Source organism: Fukomys damarensis, unplaced genomic scaffold (genome assembly GCF_012274545.1).
Source record: "Fukomys damarensis isolate Sample0158 unplaced genomic scaffold, DMR_v1.0_HiC HiC_scaffold_33, whole genome shotgun sequence".
Lineage (NCBI taxonomy): Eukaryota > Metazoa > Chordata > Mammalia > Rodentia > Bathyergidae > Fukomys > Fukomys damarensis.
The window spans coordinates 54764223-54779138 of NW_022900945.1; the positions used below are offsets into that span (position 1 = coordinate 54764223).

The window sequence follows — 14916 nt, forward strand, 5'->3', positions numbered from 1 at the left end:
TGCTTCGTGGAGGCTCCGGCCCCGCCTCCGCGGCTTCCTCGTCCGCCAGAAGTTTGCCGAGCGGTCTCGCTTTCTGAGGACCGGGCTCCCAGCCATCATCAAGATCCAGGTGGCCTATCTGACTTTCTAAGCGTGGCACTGTCTGTACTCTACGTCCTGGCCGAACGAAGCCAGGGTGATCCGTGGGCCTCATGGCGGGGAGCACGGACCCTGGAGGGTCAGACCCAGCTCTCTGTTGGCCTGTTGGCTATGTGGCCTCGCAGGTTACCTTTTCTCTGCCGAGTCTCCTCAAAGTAGAAATAATAGCACCCAGGCTGTGGTAGGGTTGTGAGTAGGGGAGCAATCCCGTGTGTTCCTACACTCGCCTGGCAGGTAGGCAGGGCTGTGACGGAAGTCTCATTACTGGCGTCATCGGCACTGCCCAGTGTGAGGCTGCCTGCCAGCCTCCCCTAGGGAAAGTGGCTAAAGTTGGATCCAACACAGCAGGGCATTCTGGCCAGACAGGAGGAAAGGGAGGTGTGGCGGTGAGCAGAAAGGGTGGCCTGCCCAGGGAGAGGGGAGGCCTCTGCCTTTTCTCATCCTCTGGCCTGTGGGTGGCCACCGTGGCCCCTGTGGCCGGCAGGGAAGGTGGCCATGGGGCGCCCTATGAGTGCTGGGTATCGGGGGCCTCCCCTCCCCAGCAGAGGCAATCTCCGGGGCCTTATGAGTGTGTGAGCCCTGCCTGAATGCCCAGTACCCACCAAGGGCCGTGGGGCACAAGGCCCAAGGGGAGGTGGGCGTGAGACCCACAGTGAGTCGTCCATCTCTCCCTGTTGTGATGAGCAGATACACCACCACCTTCGGACCTCAAGAGAGGCAGATGCCCGGCCTGAGGTGGCTGGTGGCTCTCGGTTATGACCTAGGGCCGCAGAGTGGTAATGTGGAGGCTGGAGTTTGCCTCCTGGGCCTCCCCTCGGGTCACGTGACCTTGTGTACTTAACTCCAGCCCCGCCAGCACTGTTCTCTCACTCATGACGGTGCAACGGTACACAGCCCCGACGTTGATGGTGAGGCTGAAGTGGGAAATGACACTTAGACCGGGCGTTAAGCACCGTTGGTGGTGGCCATGAGCTGTGTCGTCTCGCCATGGGGCACTGGTCTCTGGACACAGTTGAGAGCTGTGGTCATCTCTGTGGTGCTGTGAGTCACAGCGACCCCACCCCGCTGAGCCCAGGCTGGAATTTCACACCAGGGAAAGGCCAGGCCACAGAGGGAGAAGGTGGAGTCAGAGGAACATTTTTCACTCATACTGGAGTTGTGTGGGTTCTGGCCTAGGGCCTGGGACAGAGGGAAAGGGAGAGGCGGAGGGAAGCAGCCAGAGCCACGCACGGCCTCGGGGAAGTAAGATGCAGAAAGGAGCTTGCCCGGGACTGGTCTCTCCCAAAAGCCCTGACCCAGCCGGACCCCGACTGTGGCCCCAAGTCCTGGCTAACGCAGCGTGGCTTTTCGCTTGCTTTGTTTTGTTTGGCAGTGTTGGTGATGGAAGCCAGGCCCTCTCTTGGGCCAGGCAAGTACTTTGTACCGAGCTGTACCCCTGCTGCCGTGGCGTGTTTTTAAGGGGATAAATAAGAGCGGAGAGCCGCCCCTCTGCCGTGTCCCAGAGGGTGGAGCAGGCAGCAGGCGTGGAAATGGGGCTTCCTGGCCTCTGGGCAGTAGTGGAGAAGGCTGGAGTGGGGGCCACCCTGCCTCGTCTACATCCTGTCCCAGACGGAGCGAGCCTTGGGCAGAAGCCTGGCCAGCACTGGTGGGGGCTGTTCTTCAACGTGACCAAGGGGCCGCTGTCACTGCGGCCCCTAACAGGGTTCAGAGGTACAGGCAGGGCTGGGGGCCCGGAGCCCCACAAATAAAAGTGCAGGGGCAACGCCCTGAGGCATGTTGGGAAGAAAGTGAAATGTACGACATGACCAGAATCCGTAAGGTGAGAGACCAATGGAGAGCCATATGTGGAGTTCGGGTAAGATGGTCAAGAACTTCTGGAAGGTTCAGGCTGAGAGAGGCACTGTCCAGGCAGCACTGTTGGTTTGAGACAGAGTCTCTATGTAGTTCAGGCTGGCCATGAACTCACTAGGTAGCCCAAGGTGATCCTCCTGCCTCAGCCTCCTGAGTGCTGGGATCACAGGTCTGTGTCACCACACCAGGCTCAAGCAGTACTTTAGAAGAAGTAAACTCACACAAGCTTGGGATGAGAGGGAAGAGGATCCTAGGAAGACCAGAGGAGGGTGGTTCAGGACGGAGCTTGTGGTTGCACCCTTGGCAGCAGCCTGGCAAGCGAGGCAACGGGCTGATGGCTGGGCCCTGGGTGCCTCAGTGAGGTCTGCTGAGCTGGAGTTGGGCTGGCTGGTGCCGTTGTCAAGAGACGTGTTCACCCAAGCGGCTGTGGGCTGCCGTGGACAGGCTGTCTTCACACTCCCACCCTGCACCCAGCGGCGCTGACTGCTGTCCCCACTCCGTGCCGGTGTGGGTGGCTGCTGTATGTCGGGGGCTTTGGTGCTGTGGTGAAGGTGGCCAGTAGGTGTGCGCTATGTTAGCATCTCTTGGGCCTGCACTTAACAGCAGGTTTCATTGCAGTGATGTAGGTGAGGGCATGAGTGTCTGCTGGCACCAGGGAGGGTGGCAGAGGACACACTCGGCTACTTGCAGCCCCTGGGTCTTCCCCGCAAAGCTGGAAGCTTGAAACGGCCAGTTTCCCTCCCTCTCCCTCGCCTCCAGCCTGCCCTGAAGACCTGCTCAGGGTTGCCTTCTCCCCTGCTCCATAGGCTCACTGGCGGGGTTACAGGCAGCGGAAGACTTACCTGGAGCGGCTGCAGTATTTTAGAGCAAATGTGGATTCCATAGTCAAGGTAGCTGTGCGTTCGGGTGGGCTCTTGTCCCTGGAGCCCTCTCACCTCTGTGACTGCTGGGGTGGCTGAATCGGCTTCCAGCCCAGAGCTCTGAGCCGTGGCTCCCTCCCAGATCCAGGCCTGGGCCCGCATGTGGGCAGCTCGGAGCCGGCACCTGAGGCGACTGCACTACTTCCAGAGGAATGTAAGTGTCTCCCCGCCCTGCCCAGGCTTTGCCCAGGCGACCAGAACAAGGGTGGCCATCAGGTTGTTCGTGGCAGGTTGACTCTGTTGTGAAGATCCAGGCGTTTTTCCGAGCCAGGAAAGTCCGGGATGACTACAAGACATTAGGTGAGCTGCCTGAGCTACCCCTGCCCCTGCTCAAGGGGAACCAGGACCCCAGAGCCTGGGGTGCCTCAGTGCCCCCCCAGGATACACTGGGCAGAGAAGGCGCCGGCGCAGTCCCTCACATCCTGCCAGGCTGTGGATCCACCCGGAGCCACTGCCAGAGCCCGGAAGACACCTCCCTTCCTGGGTTCCAGCCGTCTCTGACTGCCCCTTCCCTGTCCCTGGCTCTTTCTCCTGCACAGGCCCTGTGGGGCAGTGTGGGGGCACTGCGGGGAGCACCTGCTTCCTGTCCCGTGTTCCCTGGGTTGGATGTGCGCGTCGAGCCTCAAGGGCCCCTCCAGGCTGCCCGTGCGTTTGTCTTCCTTTGCGTGGCACCGACTAACGGCGCTCTTACACATTTGCCATGGCCCCTGCGGCCCTGAAGCAGCAGGCTACTTTCGGGCCTCAGAGTGGCCATGCAGGCCCGGAGCTGTCGGGCCTCGGCCACCTGCCTGCTGCTTCCTTCCCCCCGCAGCCCAGCCCTCTTATCCTCACTGCCTCAATGCCACCCCACTCTGCCCAACGCACACCTCTTCGCACGCTGCCGCTGGGGGCGTTCTCCGTGCTCTGGGAGGGCCTGGAGCCTGTCTGTTTCCTGAGATCCCCGAGCTCGACCTGCGCCAGTGAGCTGTGGCTCCTGCGCTGGTTCTGCTACCAGACACCCTGCAGGCACAGAGCCTCCTCCTTCCTCCTCTCAGTAGCAGCCGTGTGACCTGGGGCGGTCAGCCCTCTCTGTGCCTCAGCCACCTCGTCAGGAAGCCCATGGTTTTAGCGTCCTGACCTCACAGATGCTTGAGAAATGCTTACACGTCTCCAGGAGGGTGGACCTTGTGTCTGGTTAGCTGTAGCTTCCCGTGGAGACTGTTTTGGCTTAAATACCAGCTCCCCATCCATCTCTGACCCCCCCATGTGCCGAACCCCACTGACCGTCCCATCTGACCTGTCAGACCGCCCTGTAGGAGCCTTGTGCGAGGCAGCCAGGCCTGAGGGGAGGCTGGCGGTAGGCATGGGAAGCCACTGCGGCCGAGCCTTGGGTGTGGAGGCCGATTGAGGCCCAGGCTGGGCACACCTGTGTCACGTGGGTCACGAGACCGCCGCCCCTGCTCGGGCACAGGCCTGGCTAGGGGCCCGCTGGTCCCACACGCCCTCCCTCCCCAGTGCACGCCGCCCACCCTCCCCTCGGCGTGGTGCGCAAGTTCGTCCACCTCCTGAACCAGAGCCAGCAGGACTTCTCAGCTGAGGTGGAGCTGCTGAGGCTGCAGGAGGAGGTGGTCAGGAAGATCCGCTCCAACCAACAGCTGGAGCAGGACCTCAGCCTCATGGACGTCAAGATTGGCCTGCTGGTGAGGAACCGGATCACGCTGCAGGTGAGGGCCGGGTGCCGACCGCTCCCTGCTGTGACACGTGTGGGTCGTATTGTGCCACTCCGCCCTCGCCCCGTGGCCCTCTGACCTTGGAGAAGCCTCGGCAGCCGTGTGTGTGGCACAGTGGGAAGAACCTGGGGGCAGAGCTGCAGTGACCGGCTGGGTGACCCTGTGCCGAGCAGTGGGCGGCCTCCCACCTCGGGCCTGCTTTCTGTTTAACAAACTGGAGGGAGTGTCGACCTCGGGCTGGTGCAGAGATCAGCGGGGACTTCCACACCCTCAAACTGCACATGGGTTTGTGGGGCAGGGGACACTGCCTCCTCACGTGTGTGTCAGCAGGGAGTAGGCCGTGCCTCAGCCTGAACCCTGCTGTCTTGTGGGCTCACCCCCATGAGAGCAGAGGCGACCGACGGGGTGCCCTCTCACCCCAGAGCACGGCTGCCCCTGGCTCGGTCTTGCTCTCCGGGCCGCAGAGAGCCCCGGCGTGGGTTCTAACCCATCCTGACCTGGTTGTGTCCCCCACGGCCCCACAGGAGGTGGTTTCCCACTGCAAGAAGCTGACCAAGAAGAACAAGGAGCAGCTGTCAGACATGATGGTCCTGGACAAGCAGAAGGGATTAAAGTCACTGAGCAAGGAGAAACGGCAGAAGCTAGACGCTTACCAGCACCTCTTCTACCTGCTCCAGGTGAGCAGAGGGCCCTAGAAGGAGAAGCCATTCCACCGGAAGGCCTGGGAGCGTGGGCTTTTCTGTACCCCCACCCCTCCACATGAGCTCCTTTCCTGTAACCCTAATGCCCCGTCCACCCTCTCCTGTCAGTCTGGAATGTCCCCCGTGCCGGAAAAGCCTTGTGCGATCCGCAGCCCTGCCTGTCCCCTGTTGCCCGCAGACTCAGCCCACCTACCTGGCCAAGCTCATCTTCCAGATGCCGCAGAACAAAACCACCAGGTTCATGGAGGCGGTGATCTTCAGTCTGTACAACTACGCCTCCAACCGCCGGGAGGCCTACCTCCTGCTCCAGCTGTTCAAGACGGCGCTGCAGGAGGAGATCCAGTGGGTGCCCCCGAGCACAGGGGCGGGAAGGGTGGGATGAGCGGCCCCTGTGGCTCCTTCACAGGGTGACACCCATGAGGTCCAAGGTAGACCGACTCGGGGAGAGACCGGAAGATGTTTCCCAAGGCACGGCACGATGAGGCCGAGATGGTGGGAAAGGAAAAGCAGCTACACAGAAACTCGCTTCCCCGACCTCTCGAACCACAGGTCAAGGGTGGAGCGCCCCCAGGACATGGTGACGGGCAACCCCACCGTGGTGAGGCTGGTGGTGAGATTCTACCGCAACGGGCGGGGACTGAGTGCCCTGCGGGAGATCCTGGGCAAGGTCATCCAGGACGTGCTGGAGGACAGAGCGCTCAGCGTCCACACTGACCCAGTCCACCTCTACAAGAGCTGGATCAACCAGAGCGAGGCCCGGACGGGGCAGCGCAGGTGAGCGGCCTCCTGGGAAGCCCAGTGTGAACCAGGCGCCACCGACTTATGACCGGGCCTGGGGAGCAGATGGAGTAGCTGCTTGCTCAGACCTCTCTGGCAGTCATCAGGGAACTGACTTAAGTGACCGGGTCGGAGGAGGGCGGCAGATGAATATGCAGATGTGCTTAATTGCCGTGTCAGGGCTCGCAAACGGCAGCAAGATCCTGGGTAGTGGACGTCAGCTCCTTCCCGAGGGTGTGGGTAAACGTTCCGTCTGCGGAGGGACGGATGAGTGAGGTGACGGGAGAGTCAGCCCTGCCTGTGGGTCGGCACTGACCCACTCGGGAGGTCCCACGCTGAGGAGCCCTGGTGGCCCAGGTGGGTACGCTGGAGGGCAGGGGCTTTAGCCAGGGGAAACAAAGGCCTCGGCTTCCCTGTTGTCTCCGCTGGGAGGGAATGGCAGGCTGCCCCTGCCTCTTCTAGTGCCCCATGGCGTCTCTGTGCAGATCTGAGGCTCTCTGCTGCTTCCTACACACTTCCTGCCTCCCTACCGGGACCCCGGCTCTTCCCTCCTCTCTTCCCTCTTCTGTGAGACCTTTCTCCTGTCCTGACCTCCCCTTAGCGTGCTGGCTGCTGACAGGGCAGCAGCACGGGCTCCAGCCTCACCTGTCTTTCCTGCCACAGCTGTCTCCCCTATGACGTCACCCCTGAGCAGGCCTTGAGCCACCCCGAAGTGCAGCGGCGCCTGGACATCTCCCTGCGCAGCCTCCTCGCCATGACTGAGAAGTTCCTCACGGCCATCACTTCGTCTGTGGAGCAGATTCCGTATGTGGGACAGCCTGGCACAGGCCGGGCTTTCATGGGAAGGCAGAGCAGGCGGGAGGCGGCCTAGAGGACCTGTAATGACAATGAGGACATTGTTGTCTGAGGGCAGATGGGGGTAAATGACACCCTTTGGTGTACAGAGTCAGAAAAGTATTTCAAAGCAGTGAACCGCGTTATAACTCTCTCCTTTCTTCAAATGAAATCAGTATTTTTTGGTAAACAATTTGTCGGACATGGTGGTATATGCCAATAATCCCAGCACTCGGGAGGCTGAGGCAGGAGGATCACTGTGAGTTTGAGAACAGCCTGGGCTACATAGTGAGTTCCAGGTCAGTCTCAACTACATAGTGAGACCCTGTCTCAAAAAACAAACAAACAAACAATGTTGATCAGGAGTGTCACCTGGACGGATCACTGTGCCTCCTGGCTTTCTGGTGCTCCGCACTGCCCAGGGGAAGGCGGGGTGCTGGGGCAACCCAGAGTTTATACCCAGACCTCAAATTTGAGAGCTACATTAAGGGTTTACAAGTAGGAGTCAGCAAAGATTGCCTCGGTCTACAGTGAGTTATAAACTTTTGCCTTTGGTACCCTAGGAGATTGGAATCACTTTTAAACAAATGTAATTAAGCTTGTAGGTAGCGCAACCTTGGTAGGAGTAGGAGTAATAAAGTCTGGGAATTTTGAATGCCTTTGACGTTTTTGTTGGCATAGTTGCCCTTGATCCTCACCCAAGGCCTAGGAGCTAGGGGGACTGAGGCCTGGGAAGAGGCCGGGGGCGAGGCCCACCCGGTCTGGTCTGCGAGTGTGCAGCAGCAGGCAGCGCCTCTGCTCTGCTCTGCTCTGCATCCCCGAGTCTGCACAGCCCAGACTGCCCTCTCGGGCGTCCGGCGGCTCACAGGCCTGGCTGCCCCAGCCTCCCAGGCTTTGGCCTGGTGTCAGATTCCCAGGGATGGGCCTAGGCCTCTGGGAAGCGGGCACCCTGACCTGGCGACAGGAGGTCTCTGAAGAGCTCTCGGCCGGCTGGGTTGCAGGAGCTGACAGGCCTGCTGCGGTACTGACTCAGGCAGTGGGGAAGGACAGGCCCAGAGTTCGTGGCAGCAGCTGTGATGTGGCTGAGGCTGGAAGAAGCAGCCAGTCACACATGCCCTAAGCCCTGACAGAGAGACGGACAGAGCCACGCCTGTCACTCTGTCCCCAGGTACGGGATGCGATACGTGGCCAAAGTCCTGAAGACAACCTTGGTGGAGAAGTTCCCCGATGCCTCGGACAGCGAGGTCCACAAGGCCAGTGCTCTCTCTACCTTTGTACTGCTGGTGCCTGTGACCCCCTGAGACGCAGGACAGCAAGCCCATGCCAGCAGAATCCGGGGAAAGTCTGTTCTACCTCAGAGACCGAGCCCGGCCCGCCAGGGCAAGGGCAGGTGGAGCTGAGGGTCATGGTGGACACGTGGGCTGCCTGTCTAGGGGGTTGGGACTCCGGTCCCCACTCTTGCTCAAGTGTGCTACGTGGCCTTGGCAAGTTGCCCATTTGCTCTGGGTCTCTGTTCTTCTCTGTAAAGGGGATGGGGCTAGCACGAGAGCTGGCACCCTGGGGCCACCGCTGTCAGGGTGGCCTCTGGGAGTGTCCTGTGCCCGCAGGTGGTGGGGAACCTCCTGTACTACCGCTTCCTGAACCCGGCTGTGGTGGCTCCAGACGCCTTCGACATCGTGGCCCTGGCAGCAGGTGGCACCCTGGCTGCCCCCCAGCGCCACACCCTGGGGGCCGTGGCTCAGCTCCTGCAGCACGCAGTGGCCGGCAAGACCTTCTCCGGGGAGAGCCAGCACCTGCGGGTCCTGAACAGCTACCTGGAGGAGACGCATCTCAAGTTCAGGTCTTGGGTCCCAGCCTCCCATTCCTCCGTCCCTCCCCCGCCAGGACGCAGGGGGTGAAAGGCCAGGGGTGAAGGTCAGTGAGCGAGTTGGGGAGGCCTCCCAGGACTGGTGGGAGTGGCCACAAGCGAGGCCAGGCAGGGCGGGCAAGGGCGGCGCACGCAGGTTCCAGCCCTGCCCGCTCTCATGGCGGTCTCTCGGGACAGGAAGTTCATCTGCAGAGCCTGCCAGGTCCCAGAGCCAGAGGAGCGATTCATGATGGACGAGTACTCGGACACGGTGGCTCTGGCCAAGCCTGTGGTGTACATCACCGTGGGGGAGCTGATTGACACGCACAGGGTGAGGGCTGCGGTGGGGTGGGTGGGTGGTGGCCGGGAGGAGGCTGGCCGGCCCTGCAGCCCTGCCCTCTGTCTCAGCTGCTGCTGGAGCACCAGGACTGGATCGCCCCGCACCACCAGGACCCCCTGCACCAGCTCCTGGCGGACCTTGGGGAGCTTCCCACCGTCTCTGACCTCGTCGGTACGCGCGGCCCCGCGCCAGCTGCCGACACACAGCCCGCCTCCCTGCCACAGGCCTGTGCGGAGACACACACAGGCCGCAGACCGAGGGGGCAGGCAGCAGAGGGACCGGTGCCGTCACACGGGTGGCAGGGCGGGCCGTGGCGGACCATGTGGGAGGACGAGGCCTGTTCGGGGTCCCTGCAGTCTGCCTGCCGAGGAGGGGCTCAGGGCTGTGGAGGGAGGACTGGCTTACAGCGATGGAGGCGGGCAAGGTCCAAGGGGCTGTCGGGCGGGAGCCTGGGGTGGCACCCAGGGCAGTGTGGGAAGGTTGTGCATGCACACACGTGTGCCTGCCCGTGCTCTCGCCCCTCCTCAGGGGAGAACACAGCAGCAGGAGGGCACCTGGACCTGAGCAAGCTCGAAGTGTCCCTGACGCTCGTCAGCAAGTTTGGAGGGAGAGAGGCTGGCACAGATGACGCTGGAACCCGGAGCCTGCTCCTGAGGTGCGAGGGCCCCGCCCAGTGGCCACAGGGCAGAGAGCCCTGGGGGAGGCAGCAGGCAGCATCACAAGCAAGGGGAGTTGAAGGATGCAGAGCAAGGCCACCTGAGGACAAGGGCCCTGGCTCCCTCCTGCCTGCTGTCTCCTGGCCGGCCCCAGCCAGACCCTTCCCTGCCCGTCTGTCTCCTGCAGCACCAAGCAGTTGCTGGCGGATCTCCTGCAGTTCCTTCCCGGGGACTCCCTGGAGGAGGTCCTGTCCCTCTCGGCTCCCAGAGAGCAGGTGAGTGGCCGCCCGCCGTCCCCACTCCAGCTTCCCTCGGCTCCCAGACCCCATCCCACGGGCGACCTCCCTCCTGAGGCCCTCCCTGTGCAGGGGCGCCCTTCCCCTCAGAAAGGGGAGGCCCGTGGTGAGAGCCAGGGACTTCCCAGGAGGAGACAGGCACAGCCTGAGACAGGCTCAGGTGGGAGGAAGCACCACACCCGCTGGAGGGTCACAGGGCCGGGCCGAGTCACAGCCCGTGCCTGCCGCATCCAGGCGCCCTCCTGCTTTGGCTTCTGCTTGCCCCTGCCCCACCCCCACCCCTGGCCCCTCCAGGCTCCGCGCACGCCGGGTTGGGGGCCCAGGGGTGCGGCTGGGGCGGCCTGCAGCATCTCTGTCCCCCAGGAAGCGGCCCACAGGCAGCTGATGGGCCAGCGCCAGGCCCGTGAGGCTCAGACCCCGGAGCCACTGCGATGTCACCGCTCCCTGGCGGCTCAAGCCCTCCTGCCCCTGGCAGAGAAGCAGCGCCGGGTCCTGCGGAACCTTCGCCAGCTCGAGAGCCTGGGCTTGGTCAGTGCCAGCGATGGCTACCAGGCACTAGTGGACGAACTGGCCAAGGTACCGGCCCGGACCTGTGCGCACGCCGGGTGGGGGTCTGGGGCTCCCCAGGCGCAGAGCACAGCGGAGGGCGCGGGGAAGGAAAAGCTTGGCTTAGCCGTGGAGAGGGTTCTCACGGCTCTTCCCAGAGGGGCCTTGGACAGCGCCTTTGCTGGGAGAGGCCCTGCGGACCTGCCTGCCTCGGGGCCTGCAGCCTGGAGCTACCTCTTCCGTCTCCCAAGCCTTCTCTGACCCCTGTCTCCACCTCCGACCCCCAGGACATCCGCCATCAGCGCAGGCACCGGCAGCAGCGGAAGGCGGAGCTGGTAAAGCTGAGGGTCACTTTCCAGGCTCTGAGTGCCAAGACCACCTTCTGTGAGGAGCAGGGCGACTACTACAGCCAGTACATCCAGTCCTGCCTGGGCCACCTGGCCCCCAGCTCCAGGTAGGCTCCCCGGGTCCGCGTCTGCCTTGGGCGCTCCCACCCTCCGTCCCCCTGGGGAGGGTCTCCCTCGGCCTGCTTCCTTGGTGTCCCCACTGCAGAGCTGGGAAGGGGAAGAAGCCACCGTGCCTCCACTACACTGCCGCCCAGCTCCTGGATAAGGGCGTCCTGCTGGAGATCGAAGATCTGCCTGCCTCCCAGTATGTAGGGAGCACCTCTGGGGGGCTCTGGGGCCTGGGGTAGAAGGGGAGGAGTTGCTAGGGGGAGGATGGAGACAAGGGTTCCCCAGCAGAGAGAGGAGGACAGCAGAAACAGCCGAGGTGGTTCTAGAGAGCTGGGAAACCTTCCTGGAGGTGAGCACAGTTGGGTAGGGCCAGTGCACCTGGCGGGATGCTACAGGCCTATAACCCTAGCGTTGAAGGAGGCTGAAGCAGGAGGGTCACAAGTCCCACCTGGGCGGTTTAGCGAGACTCTGTCTGAAAACAAAAAGGGCCAGGGCTGGATGTACCTCAGTGGGAGCTTGCTGGGTCTGAGCCCCGTAAGGAGGAGAGATGGAGACACAGAGAGGGCGGAGGACTGGAGCGACAGAGGGAAGGGCAGCCTGGCTGCCCGGGCTGGGGAGTAGCAGGAACAGGGCTGCGGCCCTGGGAGGGGGCGATGGCCCTGTGTGAACCCTGCCCCGACAGCTTCAGAAACGTCATCTTTGACATCAGCCCCGGAGACGAGGCCGGCAAGTTTGAAGTCAATGCCAAATTCCTGGGCGTGGACATGGAGCGGTTTGAGCTTCACTATCAGGTGCGGGGCCACTGGGGCACTGCCGGGTCCCCGGGCAGCCGCCCTGGCCTGAGCAGCTGGCGGTGTAGGCACAGGATTCCGTGTGAGGCCCCGACACAGCCAGGGGCTTTCCCGCCCCCCACCGGGTCCTGTGTCACGGCTCCGAGGCTACAGGTGAAGCCGCCAGCTGAAGTCAGCAGTGTTCGGGGAGACAGTGGTTTTAAGTCCAAGTCTTTCTGCCCTGCTGTTTCGCGTTTGAAGCGAGAAAAGTGATTTCCAGCTGACTGCCTCGCTGGTCACTGGGCGCAATCTCGGCCCTCGCTCTCGGCCTTGCTTTCCCGTGGCAGAGGTGGCTCTCCAGGGCCGCAGCCCGCTGATGCGGGGGAGTCGGAGGCCAACGGGGCCCTCCCTGTCCCTTCCCTCCCAGGACCTCCTGCAGCTCCAGTACGAGGGCGTGGCCGTCATGAAGCTCTTCAACAAGGCCCGAGTCAACGTCAACCTCCTCATCTTCCTCCTCAACAAGAAGTTCTTGCGGAAGTGACAGGCCGCGGTGCCAGCCTGTGCCAGGCACACATTCTCACCCTGCCAACAGCGGGCGGGGGCCGCCTGGTCACGGACATCGGCTCCTCCAGGAGTGGGCCTTGCCCTGTGCCTGGCGGTGAGGCTTTCCCGCCCCACAGGAGCCCGACATCTTCCAGCCGGAGGCCGTGGGATCTGCACGCTGCTGGGGCGCTGTGGCCTCGTGTCTGCTGCTGCCCCCTCCTGGTCGCCCAGTATGACGGCGCTGCCCCAGTGGCCCGGTTCCCTTGGGCCCTCCTCTCCCAGACGCCCCGCCCCTCCTCCCTGGCCATGCCCACGTGGTCCTGGGGCCCTGCTACCCTCTTCTGTGAAGCTCAGACCCTGTTCCCTTGCTCAGGGTCTGTTTTGTATGTGGATCGCTCGGGTATTCCGTCTCTCACCCTGTATTCCACGTCATTACGCAGCCTTAACGTGGTTTTGAGTCTTTCATCTTTTTCAGCTCCAGGAAAGTTCTCCTTTCCCTTTCTCAAACTAATACCATGCCGATCTTCCCTACCTTGCATTAAAGTCACCTCGAATGGTGGCACATAGCTGTAATCGGAGCCCCTCAGGAGGCTAAGACGATCACAAGTATGAGGGCAGCCTGGGCAATGGTCTTGGGTCGAAATTAAAATTTTAGAAAGGGCCGGGGAGGTAGCACGGTGGCACAGTGCACGCCCAGCGTGTGTGAGGCCCTGGGTTCCATCCCTGGCACCACAAGATAATAAAAAGCAAAGCCCCTTGCGCGAGGGCAGGAGAACTAACTCTTGTGTTTAAGAGCCCTTCATCTCGGCTTCCTACAGCACGGAGTGGTCTCTTCCTGTCCTTGCACCCACAGGAACCCTCAGGCTGCTCTCCCAGCAGCCTCTTTAGACCTGGCCCGCCTTGGCCACCATCCCTGCCCACCCCATGCTTCCCACTTTCTGTCCCTGTAGCCCTCTGATCCCATTTGAATAAAGCAGATGTTTCCCCCACGTCTGTGGAGCGCCCTCACTTCACCTCACAAAGTGCAGGCCTCAGGTCCGCATGGCTCCCTGGAGAAAGGCGACCCCTCCTGCGGCTCTGCACGCCCGCCCGGGGAGCCACTGCCTGCTGGAGCTGGGACGCTCACTGGGGAGGGGACAGGAGGAGGAAGAGGGTGCTGCAGTTTCCGCGCCGGAGGCGGCTCGGCCGCCATCCACACACAGCTCCCTCGCCCTGCAGGAGCTTGGGCTCAGCACTGCGCTGCCTGGAGCAGCCCCTGCCCCTCAGCGGGGGCCGCGGGAAGGGATGGTGACAGGTGCCTGGCACAGCCACTCCCTCCGCTCCCTCTGTCACTCAGGACCTGTCTTGCTGTCACATTCGATCTCAGTCACAGCCTCTCCCCGCTAACATGTCACAGCAAAGACTTAAGCGCTGCCGTGCTCCAGTGACAGTGACACATACCAGTGGGTCCCTGTTTCTACACGAGCTCAGTCCTTAAAAATGTCGCACCCACCGAGCAGCTCCAGCCCTGCCCCACTGCACCATGCGCTCAGGCACACATCCACACACACAGGTGTTAGACACTGCCATCCCGGCCGTTGGCTGGGAGACTCCGGTGTTTACTGCCTGCAGCAGCCACACAAAGATAAGCGGCTACCATCTTTGCTTAACAGATGATGAGCCCTCAGAGGGTGGGTAACTGTTTGTCTGGTGAGCAGCAGAACACAGCTTTAAACTCAGACCCCAGGTGGGTGTAGCAGCACACACCTGTAATCCCACCATTCTGGGAGGCTGAGGCAGGAGGATCATAAGTTTGAGCCCAACCCAGGCACTTTAGGGAGACCCTCATTTTAAAAAGTAAAGGCCGGGGACCGGAGATTTAGCTCAGTGGTTCCGCCGCCTGCCTCAAAAGCACAAGGACCCGAGTTTGAATCCCCGGTACAAAAAGCAAAAAAAAGTAAAGGCTGGGAATTAAGCTCAGTGGTGCTGTGTGCCACCACCTGCCTGGCAAGCAGAGAGGGTCCTGAGTTCAATCCCTGGCACCAAAAGAAACTAAATAAAGGGCTGGGGATTTAGCTCAATGATTCTGCATCAGCCTGGCAAGCACAAGGTCCTAAATTTGACTCCTGCTACTGAAAAAACAGTAAAAAGGATGGGGGGGCTCCGTGGGAGGTCTTGGGTTCGATCCCCAGTAACAGCAAAAGAAAAACGAAACCCTCAGGCCCGTCCACTCAAAAAGTTCATGTTCCCAAACTTGTACACCTGATCTTAGCCAAAAGGCAGAGAAGGTAGCCCCAAAACTTGTAAATGAGGGGAAGAGGGGTGAGAGAGAGGGGAGGTGGGATGGGAAAAATGCAAGATACATCACATCACGTACAGGTACAGATTGCCTGTGATGAATGTGATCTTACCTAAAATGTACTGTAAGTGTTCAGAAAAGTTCATATTTGCTGCATTTTTCGCTTTTCTGAGAGAGACCTTTACATTTTCTTAACTTCCCTCCCTCTCCGTCTCTCTCTCCCCCTCTCTCACTTGCCCGTTTCCCCACCCACCCC

The 14916-nt window shown here is 61.7% G+C and overlaps 1 protein-coding gene and 1 long non-coding RNA gene across 2 annotated transcripts in view; one reads left to right on the forward strand and one right to left on the reverse strand.

The window, feature by feature from the left end:
- The window catches only part of Iqgap3 (IQ motif containing GTPase activating protein 3), a 32571-nt gene extending 19205 nt beyond the window's left edge, over positions 1 to 13366 (forward strand). The window contains exons 20-39 of the mRNA XM_010643798.2: positions 13 to 109; positions 2796 to 2879; positions 2992 to 3063; positions 3140 to 3209; positions 4404 to 4612; positions 5143 to 5295; positions 5498 to 5661; positions 5869 to 6093; positions 6760 to 6900; positions 8099 to 8183; positions 8538 to 8770; positions 8975 to 9107; positions 9185 to 9287; positions 9645 to 9771; positions 9960 to 10047; positions 10432 to 10644; positions 10902 to 11068; positions 11167 to 11265; positions 11752 to 11860; positions 12267 to 13366. Of these exons, the coding sequence (XP_010642100.1) occupies positions 13 to 109; positions 2796 to 2879; positions 2992 to 3063; positions 3140 to 3209; positions 4404 to 4612; positions 5143 to 5295; positions 5498 to 5661; positions 5869 to 6093; positions 6760 to 6900; positions 8099 to 8183; positions 8538 to 8770; positions 8975 to 9107; positions 9185 to 9287; positions 9645 to 9771; positions 9960 to 10047; positions 10432 to 10644; positions 10902 to 11068; positions 11167 to 11265; positions 11752 to 11860; positions 12267 to 12380 (2686 nt within the window). The 3' untranslated portion in view covers positions 12381 to 13366. The remainder of the gene's footprint in view (positions 1 to 12; positions 110 to 2795; positions 2880 to 2991; positions 3064 to 3139; positions 3210 to 4403; positions 4613 to 5142; positions 5296 to 5497; positions 5662 to 5868; positions 6094 to 6759; positions 6901 to 8098; positions 8184 to 8537; positions 8771 to 8974; positions 9108 to 9184; positions 9288 to 9644; positions 9772 to 9959; positions 10048 to 10431; positions 10645 to 10901; positions 11069 to 11166; positions 11266 to 11751; positions 11861 to 12266) is intronic.
- Positions 104 to 6821, reverse strand: LOC117284004. Its single transcript, XR_004515069.1, has 4 exons — positions 6742 to 6821; positions 5513 to 6349; positions 2211 to 5208; positions 104 to 2052 (listed from the first exon to the last, which is right to left on the reverse strand). It is a non-coding gene; the product is annotated as an uncharacterized LOC117284004 (long non-coding RNA).
- Positions 13367 to 14916: the final 1550 nt, after the last annotated feature.